The 20954-nt window shown below is 43.8% G+C and overlaps 2 protein-coding genes across 9 annotated transcripts in view; one reads left to right on the top strand and one right to left on the bottom strand.

Annotated features, from left to right (window-relative positions):
• The window catches only part of NDRG2 (NDRG family member 2), a 56683-nt gene extending 52231 nt beyond the window's left edge, over positions 1–4452 (top strand). For all 4 annotated transcript variants that reach the window (XM_033923884.1, XM_033923880.1, XM_033923882.1 and 1 more), the window contains one exon: positions 78–4452. In XM_033923884.1, the coding sequence (XP_033779775.1) occupies positions 78–186 (109 nt within the window). In that variant the 3' untranslated portion in view covers positions 187–4452. The remainder of the gene's footprint in view (positions 1–77) is intronic.
• A 3715-nt stretch (positions 4453–8167) lies between these two features.
• Positions 8168–20954, bottom strand: part of VWA5A (von Willebrand factor A domain containing 5A) — a 43169-nt gene continuing 30382 nt past the window's right edge. For 4 of the 5 annotated variants that reach the window (XM_033923938.1, XM_033923939.1, XM_033923940.1 and 1 more), the window contains 6 exons: positions 19927–20030; positions 18344–18558; positions 11930–12040; positions 10180–10331; positions 9151–9277; positions 8168–8802 (listed from right to left, as the gene is read on the bottom strand). In XM_033923938.1, coding sequence (XP_033779829.1) covers positions 8726–8802; positions 9151–9277; positions 10180–10331; positions 11930–12040; positions 18344–18558; positions 19927–20030 — 786 coding nt within the window. In that variant the 3' untranslated portion in view covers positions 8168–8725. The remainder of the gene's footprint in view (positions 8803–9150; positions 9278–10179; positions 10332–11929; positions 12041–18343; positions 18559–19926; positions 20031–20954) is intronic. The other variant, XR_004537226.1, reaches the window with a different exon arrangement.

Raw genomic sequence — 20954 nt, 5'->3', positions numbered from 1 at the left:
GGATTGAATTTTTTTTTTCTCTCTCTCTCTCTCTCTCTACCTGTCTGTTTCTTTCTCTTTCTGTTTACTCCTTGCAGTGGCGTCCTCCTGCATGACCCGTCTCTCACGCTCTCGCACCGCCTCTCTCTCCAGTGCAGCTTCGGGGGAGGGGAATCGCTCCCGCTCCCGGACCATGTCCCAGAGTAGTGAGTCCGGACAGTTTCCCCCGGGCCAGTCCCAGACCATGGAGGTCTCCTGTTAAGAGAGAGAGGCAGCCCTGCTGCTGATGGCAGGAAAAGCCATGTCCTTGGCCATGCCACTTCCTTCTCTTCCAATCTATGATCTCCCTTCCACCCACAAGACCATACTGTACCATTTTTACTCACTTGGAATAGGGGGACCTTATGTCCCGCCAACTAACCCACAGTGCAGTATGCTGAAAAGTTTGGAGGGGAGGAAAAAGGCTCCTATAACCTTGCTTATATATAATGTTCAAACAGCAGCAAGAAAAAGTGAGCAAAAAAAAAAACAAAACAAAACAAAAAAAAAAACTTTCTTTTTATAATTGTGGTGGGTTGGGAATCCTTAGCTCATTGTGTTTGATGTTCTGGAGGGCAGAGGTATGGGTGGGAGCATTTTTAGCACTGTGCTGGGGTTTTCAGTGTTTCTGAGGGCTGGGGTCTCTGCCCTCTCCCCCACTGTAAAAGGGTGGAAGGGGGGCAGTGGCACTCATTTTCTCCTCTCCTTTGTATCCCTATGAAACATCATTATCTTTCTGGGGGGAAGGGGAGGGAGATCAAACATCTTGCTTAAGGAAGGGAGTAAAGAAATTTTGCTGTCCTTTTAGTAAAGTGTTGTAATTTTCACTTAGGCCCAGAAAAGTAATATCTGTGGTAGTGTGATACCACCATCTAGTGTTTGCTCAGTAGAACTTGTTCTTAAAAATGTATGCATAAAATGGATGGACTTTATTTTAGGAACTGTGAGCAGAGCCTCCCTTTTCCCGGAGTTTAGTGTATCTTTCTTTTGTCTACAAATCTTCTAAAACCACCTTCCACAAGATGGCTCTATTTCCCCCCAGGACAAACGAGGAAGTTCAGTAGCTTAGTCTGTGATCTGGTGCTGTGACTGTGAAAAGTAGAGAGCTTTAACTCTGCCGAGGGTGTGAGAGAGGAGTGAAGAGAAAAGCAAGGACCCTGATCAAGTTGTCACAGCCATTTTTTTAAACTCCAAAAAGCTGTGGAAGCTATCTCAACCTAGGCCCCAACTGGATTGTTAGCTCTGATCCATTTCATCGGGCTAACGTAGGAATTATGGAAAGATGATGGTATTCATGGCCTCCTGAGAGAGCAACACACCCCTTCTTGCCCAGAAAGTTCATTTACAAAATCATTTTAGAAATTCTTAGAGAAGGTACTAGAGCTTACAGGGTGCTGAAACACTTTATCAACCATCACTAAAAGTGTCTCCTTCCTGTGCTCTTTTCAGCTCCACAGAATACACACAAGTTGCTTTTAATGGCCTCATCCGAAGGGGACCAACAGTCACAGGATGAGAGGAGAAACCACAGCTCCCAGATCCTCTCTGGCCCCCTTTTATCACCCCATGTCCTTTCTCTTGGGTGCCAACTTTTGGCATGGTGAGAGACAAGATTGAGGGAAGGGGAAGTTTAATAAGAGTACTCCTCTGGTGCAGTGGAATAGAAAGGGGAGGGCAGGGGGGCCACTACCGCGCACCCCTGTCCTTCCCCCGTACCTCGCTAACGTTCCCGGCACGAGCAGCAACCTCAACCTGCTGCTCGCGCCAGTGTTGGCTCATCTTCTGACATCACTTTCTGGACCCGCACTTAGGAAGCAACATCCAAAGGAAGAGCTGACGCTGGCACGGGCAGCAGATTGGGGTTGCTGCTCGCACCGGGAGCGTTAAAGTGCTGTGAGGGAAGGGGTGGGAAGATGGAGAAGAGGGTGGGGGAGGGGCGCCACTGCTGATGGAATTCATGGGAAAGTTAAACTTTTTTTTTTTTAATTTGCAAAGCAGAATCTAATAAGACTGCTCAGTTTTAAATCAAAAATTAAAGATTTTGTTCCATTACCCTCTTTCCACTTATCGCTACCAAACACACTGCTCTGGACCCAAAAGGTTTGTAAGATAGTGTGATGAAAGGAATGCAGGGGACTCTGGGAAATGTAGGCTAGGAAAGACTGTGCGATACCAGGAGTGAGGGAAGGAGAAAGACAGCGGAAGTGAGAGGAGATTATTAAGGTCTTTGAGTGTCCCTTGTAAATAGGTTTTGGGGAGAAGCTACAGAAAGGGAAAAACAGGTTTCTGTTATTGGGGAAGGTGTCTAGCAGAAAAAGAAAAGTAAGCTTTCATTGTAACATGTCAAAAATCATAGGATACATCAGAGGTGACTGTACTTGGATGTGGAAAAAAGAAGTGCTTTCTGTCTTGTATTTAAATTATAATGTAATTCTTCGTAAGTTGTTTTAGCTAGGGGGCGTATAGGATTTAAGGACCTTTTTAACAAACAGCGGTAGAAAATTGCCTTAGCTGCCCTTGCATGTCATTCCCGTGTTAAGGCCATTTTTTACCACTGGGGTAAAATGGCTGATTTCCTATTTTTTTTTTTGTATTAATGGCCGAGTGCTAATTTTCCAAAAGACAAAGCAGAGGGAGCCAGGCCTTCAACCAAACCAGCTTTAACACCAACCGGCATAGTTTCAATAAAATGTCACCCAAACAAACATAGAACTCGACACGGGCCGTGTTTCAGCAAGTGAGCCTGCATCAGGAGTCCAGGATGTTCATGTGAGATAAGTCAATGTCCATGAAACAATGCCACATCACATTATATGCTCCAGTGTCCAGCCTTCTCGCTGCTTCCTGGAATGAAATACTAGCAGCAATCAGACACGTACCACCTCTTCTCCGAAACCGCGCTAGCATTTTTTAGCTCAGAGAGCCGTGCTGAATGGCTCCCGACGCTCATTGAGTTCCTATGAGCGTCGGGAGCAGTGCGGGCCATTCAGCGTGACTCCCCGTGCTAGAAACCGCTAGCATGGTTTCGTAGAAGAGGAGGTTAAAGTCTGACTGCTTTTGACCAGTGGTCTCAACCTCAAACCCTTTGCAGGGCCACATTTTGGATTTGTAGGTACTTGGAGGGCCTCAGAAAAAATAGTTAATGTCTTATTAAAGAAATGACAATTAGGCAGCCTGTAGTCATTTTCCTACATTTTTAAAAAAATTTTATCTTGGAGGGGGGATATTTGGGAACAGAAAGTAGGCTTTTCTGTGCTAATCAGCACAGCTATATTACCATTCACTAACTGATTTAGCAGAAGATTACGGTACCGCCTTACAAAATAGCTCACATGTTAGTACAGGTACAAGATCCTTTATCCGAAGTCCTTGGGACTAGGCACATTTCAGGTTTTGGAGCTTTTTGGTTTGTTGGAATAGTAATGTTAAGTCAGGAAAGGACTTTACTTCAAACCCAAACATGATCCAAACTCTGGGACTGGAGCAATACCTTCAAATATAAATGAAGTGTCAAATTTCGAAAGGTTTTTGGAATTTTGGGAAAAGGATCTTGCGCCTGTATTTTTTTTATGGCAACATTAACACATGGCCATTAATTTAAAAAAAATAAATAAATAATAGAAAATTGGCTGTTTTACTGCTGTAGGAAAAATGGCCTTAGTGCACAGGAAAAAAAACCTACATAAGGGCACACTAAGGCCACTTTTACTGCAGTTAAGTAAAAGGACCTCTTAGACTTTTGTGTACCACTTTGAACAAAGTCCTGTCTTTGTAAAAGTCCATAGTCTGTTATTGAGAAAGACATGGATCGGCATGGAATGTTGCTACTCTTTGGGATTCCAGAATCTTGTTAGCTTTGGGATTCTGTGACCTGGATTGGCCACCACGAGAACGGGCTCCTGGGCTTGATGAACCATTGGTCTGCCCCAGTAAGGCTATTCTTAATAGGAATAAGCTATACAGTCTGTTCTTGAAGAAACAGGGCAAGGACTTTTTTGAAGGATTATGCCTATGTTCCTTCCCCATCCTCCAGCATTAGATGATGCAGCATGGATAAGATAGGGGTGACCTCTGATTTTTGTGTGCAGCCCACTCCCTGACATACCATGTGCATTCTTGTGTTCTTCACACCCCATGTTTCATGCTCTTCCATCGCCAAAAATCAATGGTTTAGTGATGCTTGCAACTTTAAAAAATAACCCGAGTTTTAAAAATAATTATTAAAATGAAAAAAAAAAATATATATATGCACACACTTTAAGACCCTTTAACCGGAATTCTTGTGGTAGAAAGTTGCAATATTAGATTTTAGGTATTAAGGGGGGTTGTTAAGGGGAAATGGGGAGTGTCTTCTAGTATAGAAACATTATCAGTTTCCTTTGGAAATGAGCTAGGAAAAAGTTTTTATTAAAAAAATTTTTGTTAAATTTTTAACATTTTGTTTTTGCTTGCTGCTTCTGTAAAATGCTTTTCCCCCCGCCACTGTGGATTGTTGGAGGGAAAGCAAAGATTTAACAAAAAAAAATATAAATTATAAAAAATAAAAAATAAACAGGAAAAAAAAGTAAAAACCTTTAACAATAAAAACAATCAAAGAGTATAAAAAATTACACAGTTTGCCTGTGCTTTCTTTCTTTGTTTTTATATTTTCCTACAGAAGTATCTAGGTTTTTATAGAACCAGAAAACAATGAAGGTAGATAAAGACCATATGGCCTATTCAGTAGGTCCATCCGTTCCATTTACTGTCCTTTCCTCTCGCTTAAAGTTACAATGTACTTGTCCCAAGATTTATCAATTTAAACAATACAAGAACTCAGCTATCATTTTGGATAACTGTGTAAAGTAAAAATGAAAGCTGGTTGAGGAAGTCTCAACACTTGACTCCAACCTTTCTCAACAGGGAGTCTCGTTTTCAGGATATCTGTAAGATGTGGTTGCATGAATGCATTGGTGTAATTCTCAGACCTACTCTGTGCCAAAGACATCTCATATTTCAGGTTTATTAACTAGGAAAAGCAAGACAAACCAGACTAACTTTGATGGGAGCTGGGGGAAACTCCAAGGAGAGAGTTTAAAACACCTTTCTTCACGGACAGCAAGTGTAGAGATCTTGTAGGAAGTACCACAGGATTACAGGTGGTAGTTTGAAAATTGTTCAAATCGATGTTCACGGCTGGAGTTGTTTCAGTTGCACCTTACCGTTAAACCATGGGTTTCAGGAGTACACAGAAGCTGAGGTAAAACTGATAGTTGAAACCCTCCAAGTGCTAGCGCACACACACAAAAAAATTCTTACGAGGAATGAAGGCCTACAGTCCACATTTGAACACTCACATTATCAAGGGGAGTTACATATGGTGATATGGTTAAGTCCTTTCTCCAGAGGACTTATAATCTTAAATTGAACCTGCGGTCCCGATGCACAGAACATTGCTGAAAGAAGTAGGATTTGAACCCTGAATTCCCAGCGTATCAGCCTGTAACCGCCGGGCTATTCCAGGGCTGTAAGCTGCTCTGTCCACTGGCGAAAGAATGGTGCCCTACTGTGTGCCAAGAATGAATTTTTCCTTGTAAAGACAGGAACTCCACTATCCATGTGAATGCCAGAGAGGTGATGAGTTTAATTACCGAAAGCAGTGACGGTTTTTCAAGAGCTGCTCAGGATTGCCACATTACCTATGTTCAATGAAATCCTAAATGTTTTTTAAAAATAATTTAGTCCTTTGGTACCTGCTCTGTAGGAGAACTTCCAGAGAGAAGAAATTGTGTTATTGTTAGACAGAGGTACAGAGAGTCAGCAGCAGACATGTTGGACTTCATGAATCTAAGACAGTCTCCTAATTCCTACCCTACTGTTCTGGTTAAAATCCTCCACTTTCTCTCAACATAATCCACAATAATTGTAATATATTTCTTGCAGAATGTCCAACTGGGTGATGCTACTTGTACACTTAGGGGAGTGTTGTGGATTCAAATCCCACGCTGCTCCCTGTGGCCCAGGTACATGAGATAGACTGTGAGCCCAGAGGGAAAATGCCTCAAGTACCTTTATATAAACCGTTTTGAGTGTGGTTGTAAAACTTCAAAAAGATGGTATACAAGTCCCAAGCTCTTTCCCCTTTTTGTGGCTTTGGTATTCAAAGTGGTGGGCATTGGTGGATTAAGTGACTTGCCGAGGACAGGGGTAGGCAATTCCGGTCCTCGAGAGCCAGGTCAGGTTTTCAGGATATCCACAATGAATATGTATGAAATGGATTTGCATGCACTGCCTCCTTGAGATGCAAATCTTTTCTCATGCATATTTATTGTGGCTGTCCTGAAAACCTGACCTGGCTCCGGCTCTCGAGGACCGGAATTGCCTACCCTTGGCCTAGGTTCCCAAAGAGCAGCATTGGGAGTTGATCTTACAACCTCTGGAGGCAGAGGCAGCAGCTCTCCTAGTGATCCACACCTTCCAGGACAAGTAGTATGAGACTGGGCAATGGTGGGGGAGGGGGTGCCCAACTAGGAAGTGAGAAACGCTTAAGAATTCAAACTCAAAAAAATGCACACGGGCAAGAGGATTTGGTTTTTATTACTAAATGAGCAGAAATAACCTGGTGTGGCCCAAAGAAAAAACATAGAAATTTGATGAAATAAACTAAAGCTATTAATGTCAACATATTTTATTGTGCTCACAAAATGCATTTATGTTTAACTTACAGCTGAAAAAATAATACTGTCATATTTCCATAGGGGCAAACAGACAAATGTTCCTCCTTTCAAAGTGGGTGCTGAAAAGTTCTCAACCCGATGAGAATGACATGGATATGGTTCAATCAATGATCTGAAACAATGTCAAAACATAGAATTTAGTTTCTGCAAATTGGCACTTAACGAACTAAGATAACACTCTTCGGCTGCAGTGGCAAAATACTGTAATGCTCAGGAAGTTGGTTGGTTGGGCTGAGAACTTTTCAGCATCCTCTGGTACGAAATAAAAGTGAGCCAAGTACAGTCAAACCTTGGTTTGCAAGACGAGCAAAACATTCTTGCAAATCTCGATTTGCGAGCCCCCACCCCCCTACGTGAATAGCATACAGTCTTACCCCCCATCTGACACCGGAATACAGCCCACAGGATGTTCCGGTGCAAGAAGTTCCTGCCTCTTGCTTGGGCCTTGAGCATCTGCACGTGCTCAAAGCCTTCTGGTTCTCGCTTTCTCCGAGATTATTGGAGAGAGTGAGAACCAGAAGGCTTTGAGTATGCGCAGATGCTCAAGGCCCAGGCAAGAGGCAGGCTTTTGAAATGGGATGGCATATCTGGAGGTAGCATTGGTACTCTTAGGGCTCCTTTTACAAAGGTGCGTTAGGGCCTTAATGCCAGCATTGAGCTGGCGTTATTCTAGAAGCGTACCGCGTGGTTTAGCGTGCGGTAATTTTGTGCGTGCGCTAAAAATGCGCACCTTAGTAAAAGGAGCCGTTAGTGTTACTGTACCGTCCTCACTTGTTCAACCTGTCAAGATCATTGCTTCAGTTATTTGGCAGACTGCAAAATTAATATCCCCAATTACAGTTACAAGATCCTTTATCCAAAGTCATTGGGACCAGGCATATTTTAGTTTTTGGAACTTTTCGGATTTCAGAAAAAGACCATAAAATTGCCACCAGACTTTATTTCAAAATAAGGCAAACATGAAGCACTTCAAGCAATTCAACCACAAACATATTCCAAACTATGGGACTGGAGCAATACCTTGAAGCATATGTAGGAATGATGCTGCACACACAAGGCTCAGAGTGGGATGAGGCAACCTAAATGGATGGTCTCCTTTTATTGAGAATCATAGTTCCATTAATTACTTAACTAATGCTCTACAAGGTTATAATGTCCAAAAACTAAAATATGCCTGGTCCCAATGACTTTGGATAAATGGCCTATTTCTGAGATTATGCATTTTAGCAATCTCTTTTGGTCCACAATCCCGGGGTCACGGCCACAGCATCCCCTCTGACCCCCACTGAGGCGCACAGCCCAGAGTTTAGGAAGCCCTCAAACTAGAGCATGACCTGGTGAAAGTGGTCAGAAGAACAAACTTCAACCTTACAAACTGAACACGATTGCTGGAGCTCTGAGGGCGAAAGCGACAAAAATAAACCAAACTCAAATAGAAAATATAAGTCGGATAATCCAGTTTTATTGCTTAAATGCACAGAAATGTCTTAGTTGAAATGCATAAAAGAAGGTAACAGCCTGATCGTTGCCCCTCCACCCCTGAAACTTGTTAAGAGGAGGAAACGGAGGGGGTGCAGCCTGCTCTGAGCGAGGTTCTGCTAATTCTCAATATGTCCTATGCCTAACACCCCCACTTAGCACAGTGGCAGTGGCCCATCATTTCTCACACTCCCAGGAGAAAGTCCTCGGAAAGAGATCATAAAAAGGCTGGGGCTGGATGAGGGAGACCCTGATGGTTTTTGTCATATCAGTGTGTCTTATCAGCACAGCCCCTGTACCTCCCTCCTGGTAGCAGCTGGTTATAGTTATACAAAAAGGCTAGACGTGATCCGTGGTTCAGCTCACAGACTGTACCACTGACAACTAAGGTTGGCACAGGATCGAAGCCGCAGGTTACATAAAAAGGATAAGAGCGGTCGGGACTCCAGGACACATACAGGAAGGAGTCAGACATATCTTTTGGTCAGTTGAACTTTTTCTCTGTCCGCTCATCAGCCGAACAGGGCAGCATCCACAGAAGCCTTCAGAAGAGCGTTGCCAGCTCTGACACAGTCACCAAGTGTGCTCTCTGACAAAAAACAAAACAGAGAATATCTAATTGTTCCACACCTAGCCGAGGATCTGTATGTCTGCCTGCTTCCCCCGTCCTGTCCCCGTGAGTTCTGTCACTGTCCCTGCCCCATTCCTATAAGATCTAGCTTAACCGCACAAGCCTCAAACACTTATGATTTTACAGTGGTTGAGGCTTGTTCAGAGAGGGTGGAGCTTTTAGGAATGGGGGAGGGACAGGAAAAGAACTCGCAGGGATGGGACATAAAAATGAGCTCCCAACGGGATGGGGAAAAATTTGTCCCCGTGTCATTCTCCATGTCAGTGTGTCTGGCTCAAAAAGACCTTTGACACCCCTCCTCCTTACCTGCTCTCCCCTTCACCCAGGCAACTGCCTTCCGCCCCAGCAGCTCCCATTCATCCCGCTGCTCTGCACCAGCCGTAAGCAGCCAGATCACAGCCAAAACCGTGGCCCACACTGTAGGGTCCACACCCTGCAGAAGTACAGAGAGAGAAATTACTATCACGTTACAGAGCAAATCTTCAGAGACGGCACACACAATGCAGAAGGAACTGAAGAACAGGGGTTTTAAAAAGGGTTTGGACAAGTTCTGTAGGAAAAGTCCATAGCGTGCTATTGAGATAGATAGGGGGAAGCCACTGCTGTGATCAGTAGCATGGAATGTTACTCTTTGGGATTCCGGAATCTTGCTATTCTTTAGGATTCTGCCAGGTACTTGTGACCCGGATTGGCCACTGTGGAAACAGGATGCTGTGCTCGATGGACCACTGGGCTGGCCCAGTATGGCTTTTCTTACGATGCACCCTATGAAAGATCTATCTATTTAAAAATGTCTTTCCTACAGTGTCAGCAGGGGGCAGCAGATGCTATGAGCATGTGTGTACGCAGTCACTTAACCCTCCTTTGCCTCGGGTACAAATTTAGGATTTAAGATGCGCCAACTGACTTAGCCCATGCTAAATGCTAAGAAACCCATTTTATCCCTATGAGTATCTTAGCATTTCTTGTGTACCTAGGCTTATAGGGTGGTTTAGGTGACTTGCCCAAGGTCACACTGAGCTACTGTGGGAATTGAACCTGGTTTCCCAGGATCTTAGCCCACTGCCCAAACCATTAGGGTATTCTTCCAGTCACAAGAGACAGAAACGATGAGGGATATGATGAAATTCCACACAGAATGAAGACTACAACTTGAATTGTTGCAAGGTGTGGCCTAGCACATCACCAATGGAACCAAGAGGATTCTGGTTTTCGTTGTAGTTTTAGAGAATAGGGTCGTTAGCAGTCACTAACGCCACCTTCTCCACCTCTCCACCCACCCCACCCCAACCAACCCTCCTCCTTCACCACCAGCTCCTACTGTCAGGCTCATACTGAATTGGGGATCTGGGCTTTGAGCTCGGTCTCAGATATGCCAAAGACAGAAGCCAGTGAGCTGCTGAGGGTCCAGGAGCCATCCGCATTTTGCAGGGAGACAAGTTTCATGAGGGGAGAATCCAGGCACGGAGGGGAGATGATTTGTTCTTCTGTACAAAGAAAAGAGATTGGAGAGAGGGCATGAGGTACTACAAGACCCACTGCAAAGAAGACAGAAACAAATCCATGGGGTTGGAGAGCAGAAAGAGTAGGGAGACGGAGAAAATTAAGAAGGAGGTGGGGTGAGATGTTAGTTTCAAGAACTATGGGCTAGATTCACAAAGCAAACCGATCGTGTACCAATCGGTTTGCGACCCTTTTGTGGCCAGATTTCCCTCCTGCACCATTCACTAAACACTCCTGCAATCTTCTTTTCCTCCTTCCCAACCATCTCCCAGTATGTACAGTATATGTCTTTCCCAACCCCCTGAGCATCTGTCCTCCCTGCCTTCCCAACTCCCTACCCCCTGCACCCAGCCTCTCCCTGCCAGGCTCTGCATGCAGCCCCCTCCATCCCTCCCCATCAGACTCTGCACCCAGCGAATCATGAGAATTCACGGAAGCCAGTCAAAAAAGCCGCTGAGCGCCAAAGTATACTCCCGCTCATTGCCACTCAGCGGCTGAAGAAACCAGCCACGACCGACCGGGTTAGCAATGGGCTGCATCTCTGGACCACCAGGGATAAAAGTAAGTGAGTGTCAATTTTGGGGGAGGCCATGGCCCCTGTGGTTCCCACCCCACACACACACACATTCTGACGCCTATGCAATTATCCATACATAGCTTAAAGAAGTTTAAATAAATGCTCAAATTTAATTTTTTGTTGGTTTTGCAATTTTATAATTTCAATAATGTGCCGCGAAAAACATTTGCTTTGCTTTATTTAGGTCCCCTTTTACTAAACTGTGATAGCAGTTTTTAGCGCCAGGAACATCGGGAGCTGAGCACAGAATTCAGCGCGGCTCCCGGTGCTACAAAACACTAGTGTGGTTTGGTAAAAGGGGACCTTAGTGTGCCATAGAAAACATTTGCTCCATTTAGTGTGTCGGAGCTAAAAAAAGGTTGAGACACTGGACTAAAACATAAAATCAGTATTTGATATTGGCAAAAATTGACCTTGGGTTACCGTATCTGTGATGGAAAAAAGACACATGGCCCCACCCACATTAAGTAATGAGAGCACAAAGCTATTTGTACAGCCTCCCTCGCTCTCTGCAGCCCCCCTCCCCCTCCCACAGCAGCCGGCCCAAAATCCCATCCAATTTTGCAGAGCTGTCTTATAGGGAGTCCAGTGGCTCTTCCCTGGGCCTCTCTTATGTCCTCAGCACTTCAGTTCAATTTTCTTTGGGCCACAGGAATAGGAAGGTCCTGCAGAGAGAAGGCTTCTGGCGTAGGTCGAAGGCAGCAGACTCACCTCGCTGAGCTGCCGGTGGCCCAAAGAAAACTGAAGTGCCAAGGAGGTAAGAGGGACCCAGGGGAGATCCACCGGACTCCCTGTAAGCCAGCCATGCTAAACCCAGACAAATTAGGAAACTTAAAAAACTCATCTGGACACCCAGACAATCTTCTAAAGAGGGCATGTCTGAGCTTTCCCGGATATATGGTAACCCTAGTGATATCGTAACTGTTTCTAGCACTGGACAACTGGAAAATCAGGAAACTAGAAAAAAAAAAAAAAAAAATTACACAATAAGACAAGATAATTTACCTAGGTCAACCTTTCTGACCGCATTACAGGACATCATTAAAGGGCGCCCTTTCTTGCCTCGTTTTTTCATCATTGACATGCCGCAGCCAAATGAACTACTGTAGCCATACGCTGTGGGGAAACAGAAGAAAAGAAGTGTATAAAGGATGACAGATGAGAGGTTCAGGCTTTCAATTGTAGACTGGGACTGGCAGTCTGTGTGTGAAGGAGAGATTTTGGTAAATAGGTGGTCTTCAAAATCTCAGAATGTACTGGGATTGGAGAAGATAGGGGAGTGCGTGGAGCCAATCAGGTCCTTAGGCCCCTTCCACAGCATCCCAAGATGCATTGGGAGGGGGAAGGCCTGTCATACTCAGCACATGGCCCTATAGGCAAGAGAGAGTGGAGGGAGTAAGGGGGGTGGATCATGCCTTACATTGGGGTTGTAAGGGAAGATCATGCTTTAAACCCTCCACTGGTCAGCTTGGACAGCTTTGGAACACTTAGACGCAACTAAAACAGGTCTAACTGCTGGAGTCTAAGTTCCCTCTAGGAAAGCTTTGATTATTGCTGCAGTACATCCAGATTTAAGCATTGCACTATATATCAGTGGGAATCTGAATATCCCAGCCTCTGGTTTTTCTTCATAATTCTCTTGGAGTTCTTATCCCATTATTTATCTGGTACAGTGAGCTCAATGTTTTCTCCCACTAGGGGCAGTACAGAAACAGAGAGAATGATCGTAGATGAAGACCATACGGCCTATCCACTCTAGAGAGTTGCGCGGGGACAGGAATCCCCTCCGTCCCCACCCGTCCCTATAAACTACAGAAATAGTTATTTCATTTAATTATGCAGGCTCTGGTAGAAACCCGTTTACAAATAAGCAAAAAGACTTTATTAATTTGGAAATATTAATTGGGAAGAATACATACTTTGTAAACGGATTTCTACCAGAGCCTCTAATGTTTTTATAAATTTTTATCAACACAACTAATATACTACTTTATCCTAAAGCACAAAAAAAAAAATAGAATTTTTTTCCTACCTTTGTTGCCTGGTTTCTGTTTTCCTCATGTTCTCATTCAATTCCTTCCATCCACTGTCTCTCTTCTCTCTGCGTCTTCCATTTGCTCTGTTACTCTGCCTCTCCCTTTCTCCCCCCTTCCAAATTGGTCTGGCACCCATCTTCTTCCCTCCGCTCCCCTCCCTCCCCTGTAGTCTGGCATCTGTCTTCTTCCTGCCAGCATCTTCTCCCCACTCTCTCTTCCCCATTTCCTTTCAGCATCCTTCTCCCCCCTCTGTCTTCCCCATGTCCTTTCAGTGTCCTCCTCCCCCCCTCGGTTTTACCTTAAGTGTCTTTTCCTCTCCACTCCACCTTTCCTCCCTTTCTCCCGCACTTCCCCGCCTTTTCCCTACCTGCCCTGCCGCAGCACACAGCAAACCGGAAGTCTTCCCGATGTCAGCGCTGACGTTGGAGGGAGGGAGGGCTTTGCTTAAGCCTTCCCTCTGATGTCAGCGCTGACATCGGGAAGACTTCTATTTGGCTGTGTGCTGCGGCAGGGCAGGTAGGGAGAAGATGAGCCTCGCGGCTGGGGGCATCCCCACGGGATCTCCGTCGTACCCGTGCAGCTCTCTAATCCACTCTTCTTATCCATACCATCTACTAATCTCTATTATCCTTTCCTATCCCTATCCTTTATGGTATCTTTGCTCCTTTTGTCCCTTTATCTTGGAATGCTTTTATAGATCCTGTCCTGTAAGAAGCACCCAACGATTCAAGCTCTCCCTCAGTCAAGGGAATAAATACAACAGGAATTTCAGCCAATCCTTTATTTTTTAAATTAACAGAATTATGGAATGGAATTCCCCATATTCTTTCAAGTTTTTCATAAAGCTTTAAAAACAATTTTGTTTTCTAACCACCTTAGAAATCTTTTCTAGCTTTGCCTTCTCTCACTCTCTGACTTTTTATTTTTTTCCTTCCCTTCATTTTGACTTTTAAAAAAAAAATATTGTTAACTGAATTGAGCTCCTTGTTTGGAGATTATCCGGTATACAAAGCTAAGGTTTAGTTTAGTTTAGTGTAGCGATCCTATGTGCTTGTCCCACACTCTCTCTTGAATTCAGATACAGACAGTCCCTGGGTTTAAAGACAGGTCCTGTTTTTTAAACTGTTAAGTCTATAAAAACATTAAAGAAACAGTTCTCAAAATAAAGTACTGTAGTCTAAATAGAAAGAAAAGATAGGAGGTTTACACTTTCTTCATCTATCCCACTGTTCCCTCTCCAACACCGCATCCAACATTTCTCCCTCATTTCTCTCTTCCCCATGCATCTGTACCTCCCACCTCTCCCACCGCTATATTTCTCTCTCCCTCCCTATGTCCAACAATTTCTTCATTTCCCCCTGTGCACCATCTCTCTTTCCCTCTCACTCGGACACCCATGCCCAAACTCCCTTTCTATTCCCTCCCCCACCTCGGCATCTCTTTCACTCACTACCTACATTCTTCCTTCCTATGTCTCGCATGCTCCCCTCTCTCCATTCTGTGTCCCAAGTCCATGCTCCCTCCCTCCTTCCAATAATGTTCTATGACCTCACAATGCAGGTGTAAAGATTCTTATCTAATGGAGTGAGGAGGAGATAGTGGATGGGCAGACTAGGTGGGCCATTTTCCATTTATTTGCAATCATGTTTCTATAACCATAAAGCTCTATGACCTCACAATGCAAGTGTTAAGAGCCTTAGCCTATCTCAATAATGCTTTATGACCTCACAATGCAGGTGTAAATATCCTTAGCCAACAGGCGAGGAGGAGATAGTGGATGTTGCAGATGGGCCATTTGGCTTTTATCTGCCATCATGTTTCTAGGTTTCTGTGTACAGGCCTTCTGACATCAGCCAAGCACAGCAAGCCACGAGATATGTAACTGCATGGTCCTTATGATTTCCTCATTGTTGGGGGAGGAAGGGGATGTTATCAGCTGGTGAAATGGGCCAGACTTTAAAAACAAGAATCAACTTCCAGAGACACATGATCAAACACCACAAAGATGACTACGACAGCAGGAGAGCATTTGTCACTACCAGACCGATCCATTACGATTAAAGCAACATTCAAAACAATCTATGAGCACAGTAACTGACAAGAGAATGCTCCTGGGAGACATGGAAGGGCATTTTCGATAGTGCCTAAGTCCAATTTTGACGTCTTTTGAAGTGCGTCCAAAATTCAGTTGGAGAAAATGTTTTTTCATCTATCTATCTTGTAGTTTTGAAAAGACATTTTCTCCACCCGAATTTTGGACGCACTTCACTGCGTTTGTTTTTAGCCATTTTTGGCCGAAACATCAAATCATAAATGCACAATCAAGCCATTTGGAGGTAGGAAGGGCCAAAGGTCCATCAAGCCCAGTAGCCCGTTCTCATGGTGACCGATCCAGGACCCTAGTATCTAGCCAAAACCCAAAGAGAAGCAACATTCCATACAGAATCTCAAAGAACAGAAAGATTTCAGAATCCCAAAGAGTAGCAACATTCCATGCTACCGATCCAGGGTAAGCAGTGACTTCCCCTATGTCTTTTTCAAGAACAGACTATGGACTTTTCCTCCAGGAAATTGTTCAAACCTTTCTTAAAACCAGCTACGCTATCCGCTCTTACCACAACCTCTGGCAACGCGTTACTGAGCTTAACTATTCTTAGAGGGGAAAAAAATATTTATAGTATTTCCCTGTAACTTCATCGAGTGTCCCCCTAGTCGTTGTAATTTTTTGATGGAGTGATAAATCGATCCACTTGTACCTGATCACTCAGGATTTTGTAGACTTCAATCATATGTCTCCCCTCAGCCATATCTTTTCCAAGCTGAAGAGCCCTAACCTTTTTAGTCTTTCTTCATACAAGAGAAGTTCCATCTCCTTTTATCATCTTGGTCGCTCTTCTCGGAATCTTGAGATAAGGAGATCAGAATTGACCACATAGACCAATAGGGGCACTGCTGTGAACTTGACATAAAACCTGTCAAGTGTACATCTCACCATAACCTCCTTATAATGTATGGTGAGCCCTCTAAAACTCCCCCAAAACCTACTATACCCACCTGTCTACCACCCCAATAGCCCTTATGGTTGCAGGTCTCGCCTATATGGCAGTACAGTAGGATTTTGGTGGGCCCACACTTTCTACCATAAATGTAGTGGTTAAAGTGGGATATGGGCCTGGGTCCCCCTCTCTTTGGTTCACTACACCGCCCACCAAGTTACTCCAGACACCTGCTTGCTGCTGTACTAGGATTTCCCATATCAGGTGCTACTCTTAGAGAGACAGTCATCTGGTCAGTTTGGGTACCTTTTAGGCCCTTATATAGTTTTTAAACAGTTTTAAAAGTAATCTAAAGTTTTATTTTTAAAGATGCTTCTAATCTTTAAATTATGTTTAAAACTTTGTATCAGTTTTCTTCTTTGATTGCATTTTTCCCTCCCTATTGTTTTCTCCATATATGGTTCTCTTCTGTACTTTAAAACACTGAATTGTAGTTCTGTTCCCTTTTACCTTGTGTATTAGTTTTTCTGTAAGTCAATTTGTCTAACCCATTATTTTAAATTTTAAATTATATGTCTATATGTTTATATTTTTATCAATTTTGTACCTCGCTTAGTAGAACTAAAGTGATTCATCAAACTAAAATAAAACTTGAAACTTCTAGCTCCAAACGTGTAAATGGCGTCCTGGACGCCTTGGTAAATGTTTGATTATCACCACAAGACGTCCTAGCAAGGGTTAGAACAGCGGAGGAATGTGAAGACCTACAAAGGGACCTGAACAAACTGGAGGAGTGGGCAAATAAATGGCAAATGAACTTCAATGTAGAGACATGCAAGGTCATGCATATAGGGAAAATGAACCTGATGTTCAGCTATAAAATGGGGGGATTAGTACTAGGGGAAAGTAACCTTGCAAAAGACTTGGGTGTACTGTTGGATACAACAATGAAGCCAATGGCACAATGCACGGCAGCTTCAAAGAAAGCCAACAGAATGTTGGGTATTATTAAGAAGGGTATTACAACCAGGACGAAGGAAGTCATCATGCCGCTGTATCGTGCAATGGTGCGCCCGCATCTGGAGTACTGTGTCCAATATTGGTCACCGTACTTTAAGAAGGACATAGCGATACTTGAGAGGGTTCAGAGAAGAGCGACAAAAATGATAAAAGGTATGGAAAACCTTTCATACGCAGACAGGTTAGAAAGGCTGGGGCTCTTCTCCCTGGAAAAGCAGAGACTCAGAGGAGACATGTTAGAGACTTTCAAGATCATGGCAAAACAAGTATGCAAGATGATGTGACAACATGGATTTTGCTTGTAGGCATCCAGGTAATGACTTATAGGATGTACTTAAGGCATTGGAATAATGAAGCAGCACATGATTAAGAATTCATCAGCAAACCTAAATGCATTGGGGATTAATTATCCAAAGACAGAAAATTACAAATACAGTAGAACCTCCATAGTTGACCACCTTCCTACATTGACCATCTCCTTAAGTTGACCTAATTTTCATAGACCAGACATACACCACATGTACTCAATGGAGGACTGACCTCTATATACTGACCACCTCTGTAAGTTGTATCTTGACCACTTGGACTGTGACACACAATATTAATCTACCCCCTATAACTTGACCAGTTGAGTCCACTCTACACAAAGGGGTACATGGTGTGGGCTTTGCCCTTTAGTTGTATAATTTTTTCTTTAGTATAAGTTATTTTTTTCAAGTTTTATTATCACGTGTTGGATTAGGCCTAACGTCCTATTGTTTATCACGTGTTATGGAAGATTTTTTCAATGTGTCTGTGAAGGACTGGGCTAAATTGTAGAGATATCCTAACAACTGAAAATGTTTACAGTTCATTGAGATATGATGGTCCAAAGGAAAGAAACAGACTAAGATTGACACTTTTTTCAGAAGGAATGATTAAACCATGAGAAAACAGTAAATATATTGATTTTGTATGATACTGTATGTATGATTTTACTGTGTTTTGATTATGTATGATTTCATATGATATTCTCTAATAAAAGCTGTACAAGAAAGTAAAGTAGATGTGAATATCAATACAGCAGGCCTAGTTCTTTATGTTGATGAGTTTGTTACAGTCCCTTGGGAGGACAACTTACAGAGGATCTACTAGAATTTGACACAAAAAAATATGTGGTTTGCTGGCACTCAGAAATTCCAGCAAACCAGGGCCAGGACTGATGCCCCTCAGCATAGCAAGGCAAACATTATCTACCTCAGTGCTGCCATGAATGGCTTATTTCTGGCCTTTCCCCAGGCCTCCGAGTGAAGTGAAACCTATAAACTCCTCTATAGCATGGCTGAGGATTGGGGGGGGATTGGCATCCCCAACAACACAAGCCTCACCTACTGCTGATAATGGGATGTTCCTGCGGGTCAGCGGTCCCTGGATAGGCTGGTTCAAGTCCTTGTTCACAGCCACATAGGCAGTGAGAGAGGAGATGACCCCAGATTGAAGACTGGTCTCCAGGATCCTCTTCTGCACCTCCTTGGAGTAACTGTCATGGCTGCACTCCAGGTCTGCAATCAGGGACTTCGCAGACAGGCGATGGATGGTGGCCCTAGACAAGAGGTTACAGGGGTGAGTGAACAGCTGGGGAGGGGGTTTTACAGAATGACAGTGAAGAGGTCTGCATCACAAGAAAGTTCTCATCAGACCATATGTTCACCAATACCATTTCACTCATCATACAGATGATGATTCTACCCCAACAGGATTACTGCAACTCTGCCTATAAGGGAATCGACGCCAATCTAGTCCATAAAATGCAACTTATCCAAAACATGGCTATGACTCATATTGAAACTGAAAGAATATTACTCAGTTTCTGCCTACCTTAAGAAATTTCACTGGCTGTCCATCTCATCTCAGATAAAATTCAAAATATCATGTGCTATACACCACATACTCTATGGAAACTCAGCCACTTCTTTTGTCCAACTCTTCTCCGAGGCATGGTCAGCCTCTCGCAGAACTCTCGATAAGATACAACTAAATCTACCCTCAACAAATATCGTCATATCCACTCCATGCTCACCTTCCTAGGAGTCAAAACCTGGAATAACCTCGCAGAAGCAATCAGAACAGAACCCAACCACACCTCATTTTGGGAGAAACTGAAGACTCATCTTCTATTTGATGACTGAATTCTCGTCAACAAATTAACTCTACTTGAACACTCAGTAATCGCTTGATATTGACCAGGCATCTCCCTCTCTTTTCCTATCTTTTCTCACCTTCTTCCCCATTTCCCCTCCATGTCATATGTATCCTTTACTCTCATTACAATGTAAGTCGCCTTGAGCCTGTACAGGTATGCGCAATGCACAAATACAGTGGTACCTCGGAATCCGAATGCCCCAAAACTTGGAATCCAAACTTTTTTTAAAATTAAATTTTGCCCTGGAATCTGAATGTTGCTTTGAAATCCGAATGTACGGAACTGCAAGTGGTGCTCAGCCCAAAGCTTCTTGTTTCCACCTGGGAGGGAACCGCTTGCAGTTGCTGCCTCTGCCAAGTGGGCCCGATCTTGCTGCCTCTGCCAGGGGGACCTGATCTTGCTGTCTCTGAGTTTGTGGGACCAAGGAACGGATTAATCCAGTTTCTATTATTTTCAATGGGAAAAATTGTCTTGGAACGCGAATGGGATTCTGGAATGGATTAAGTTCGGGTTCCAAGGTACCACTGTACTAGATTAGATTAGATCTATGGAGGGACCCTCGGATGTAGATTCTCAGTTAATTTTAACCAGCTAATGCTGTTCAGATTCCAGCTGTGGTTATCTAACGGCTCCTTTTACTAAACCGTGGAAGAGCTTCTTACCATGGGCCGGCGAAGTAAACGCTCCAACATGCATAAAACCTCTGAATATATTGACTGCTTTTGACTGAGATTTACAGGTAGAGGGAGGCCTAGACAAATGAGTTACCTGGATGTTTTCTCTGTCTGGAGTGGAAACTGCAGTTGGTTTCTGAACTTTTCCTCCTTGTAGGTGTATTCCAGAGAGACCACTCCCTGTGCTTTCTCGTCTACCTAAGATGGGAGAGTGAGAGACAGAGTAGCAAGAGAGAACATAAGGACATAAGAACTGCCGCCGCTGAGTCAGACCAGCGGTCCATCGTGCCCAGCAGTCCGCTCACGCGGCAGCCCCTAGGTCAAAGACCAGTGCCCTAACTGAGACTAGCCCTACCTGCGTATGTTCCGGTTTAGCAGGAACTTGTCTAACTTTGTCTTGAAGCCTCAGGAAGAGCATTCCAGCTTTCTACCACTCTCTGGGTGAAGAAGAACTTCCTTACGTTAGTAAGGAATTTATCCCCTTTTAACTTTAGAGAGTGTCCTCTCGTTCTCTCTACCTTGGAGAGAGTGAACAACCTGTCTTTATCTACTAAGTCTATTCCCAGATTGAGGGCTGCCAGTGGCAGAGCAAGGGTGAGTGGCATCGGGGGTGGGGTGTGGAGGTGCCTTTCCCTGCCCTTTTCTCTCCCCCCCTCCTGCCGCCTGCACCCCCCTTCCCTCGTACCTCTTTCATTTTCCCTGTGTGAGCAGCATTACGAAACTTGCTGCCCTTGTCGTGTCAGCTATCCCTCTGAGATAGGGGCGACACCGACGCGGGCATGGGACAGGCACATCGGATCTCTTAGGGTTAAATTTAAGCTCGGTTGTATTTGTTTTAAGGCGCTAACAGGCTCAATTCCTGAGTATCTTATGGAATCTTTTATCATTACAAACTCTAAACATTCTAGAAAATCTCACTCATTATTTTCATTCCCTTCTGTAAAGTGATGTAAATTATAAGGAATTTCAGGAATGATTGCTATCTTTTCAGGCAGCCTTATGGACTAGGGATTTAACTCACATATTCATATTCCCAAATTCATATTGACAATTTTGGCGTGCCTTAAAAACGTATCTTTTTAGGGAACCTTTCGGAAGTTAGATATTGGATGTTTATTCATT

Source organism: Geotrypetes seraphini, chromosome 16, assembly GCF_902459505.1.
Source record: "Geotrypetes seraphini chromosome 16, aGeoSer1.1, whole genome shotgun sequence".
Taxonomy (NCBI): Eukaryota; Metazoa; Chordata; class Amphibia; order Gymnophiona; family Dermophiidae; genus Geotrypetes; species Geotrypetes seraphini.
Note: the sequence above shows the minus strand (reverse complement) of the source record. Positions and strands in the feature narration are given on the sequence as shown.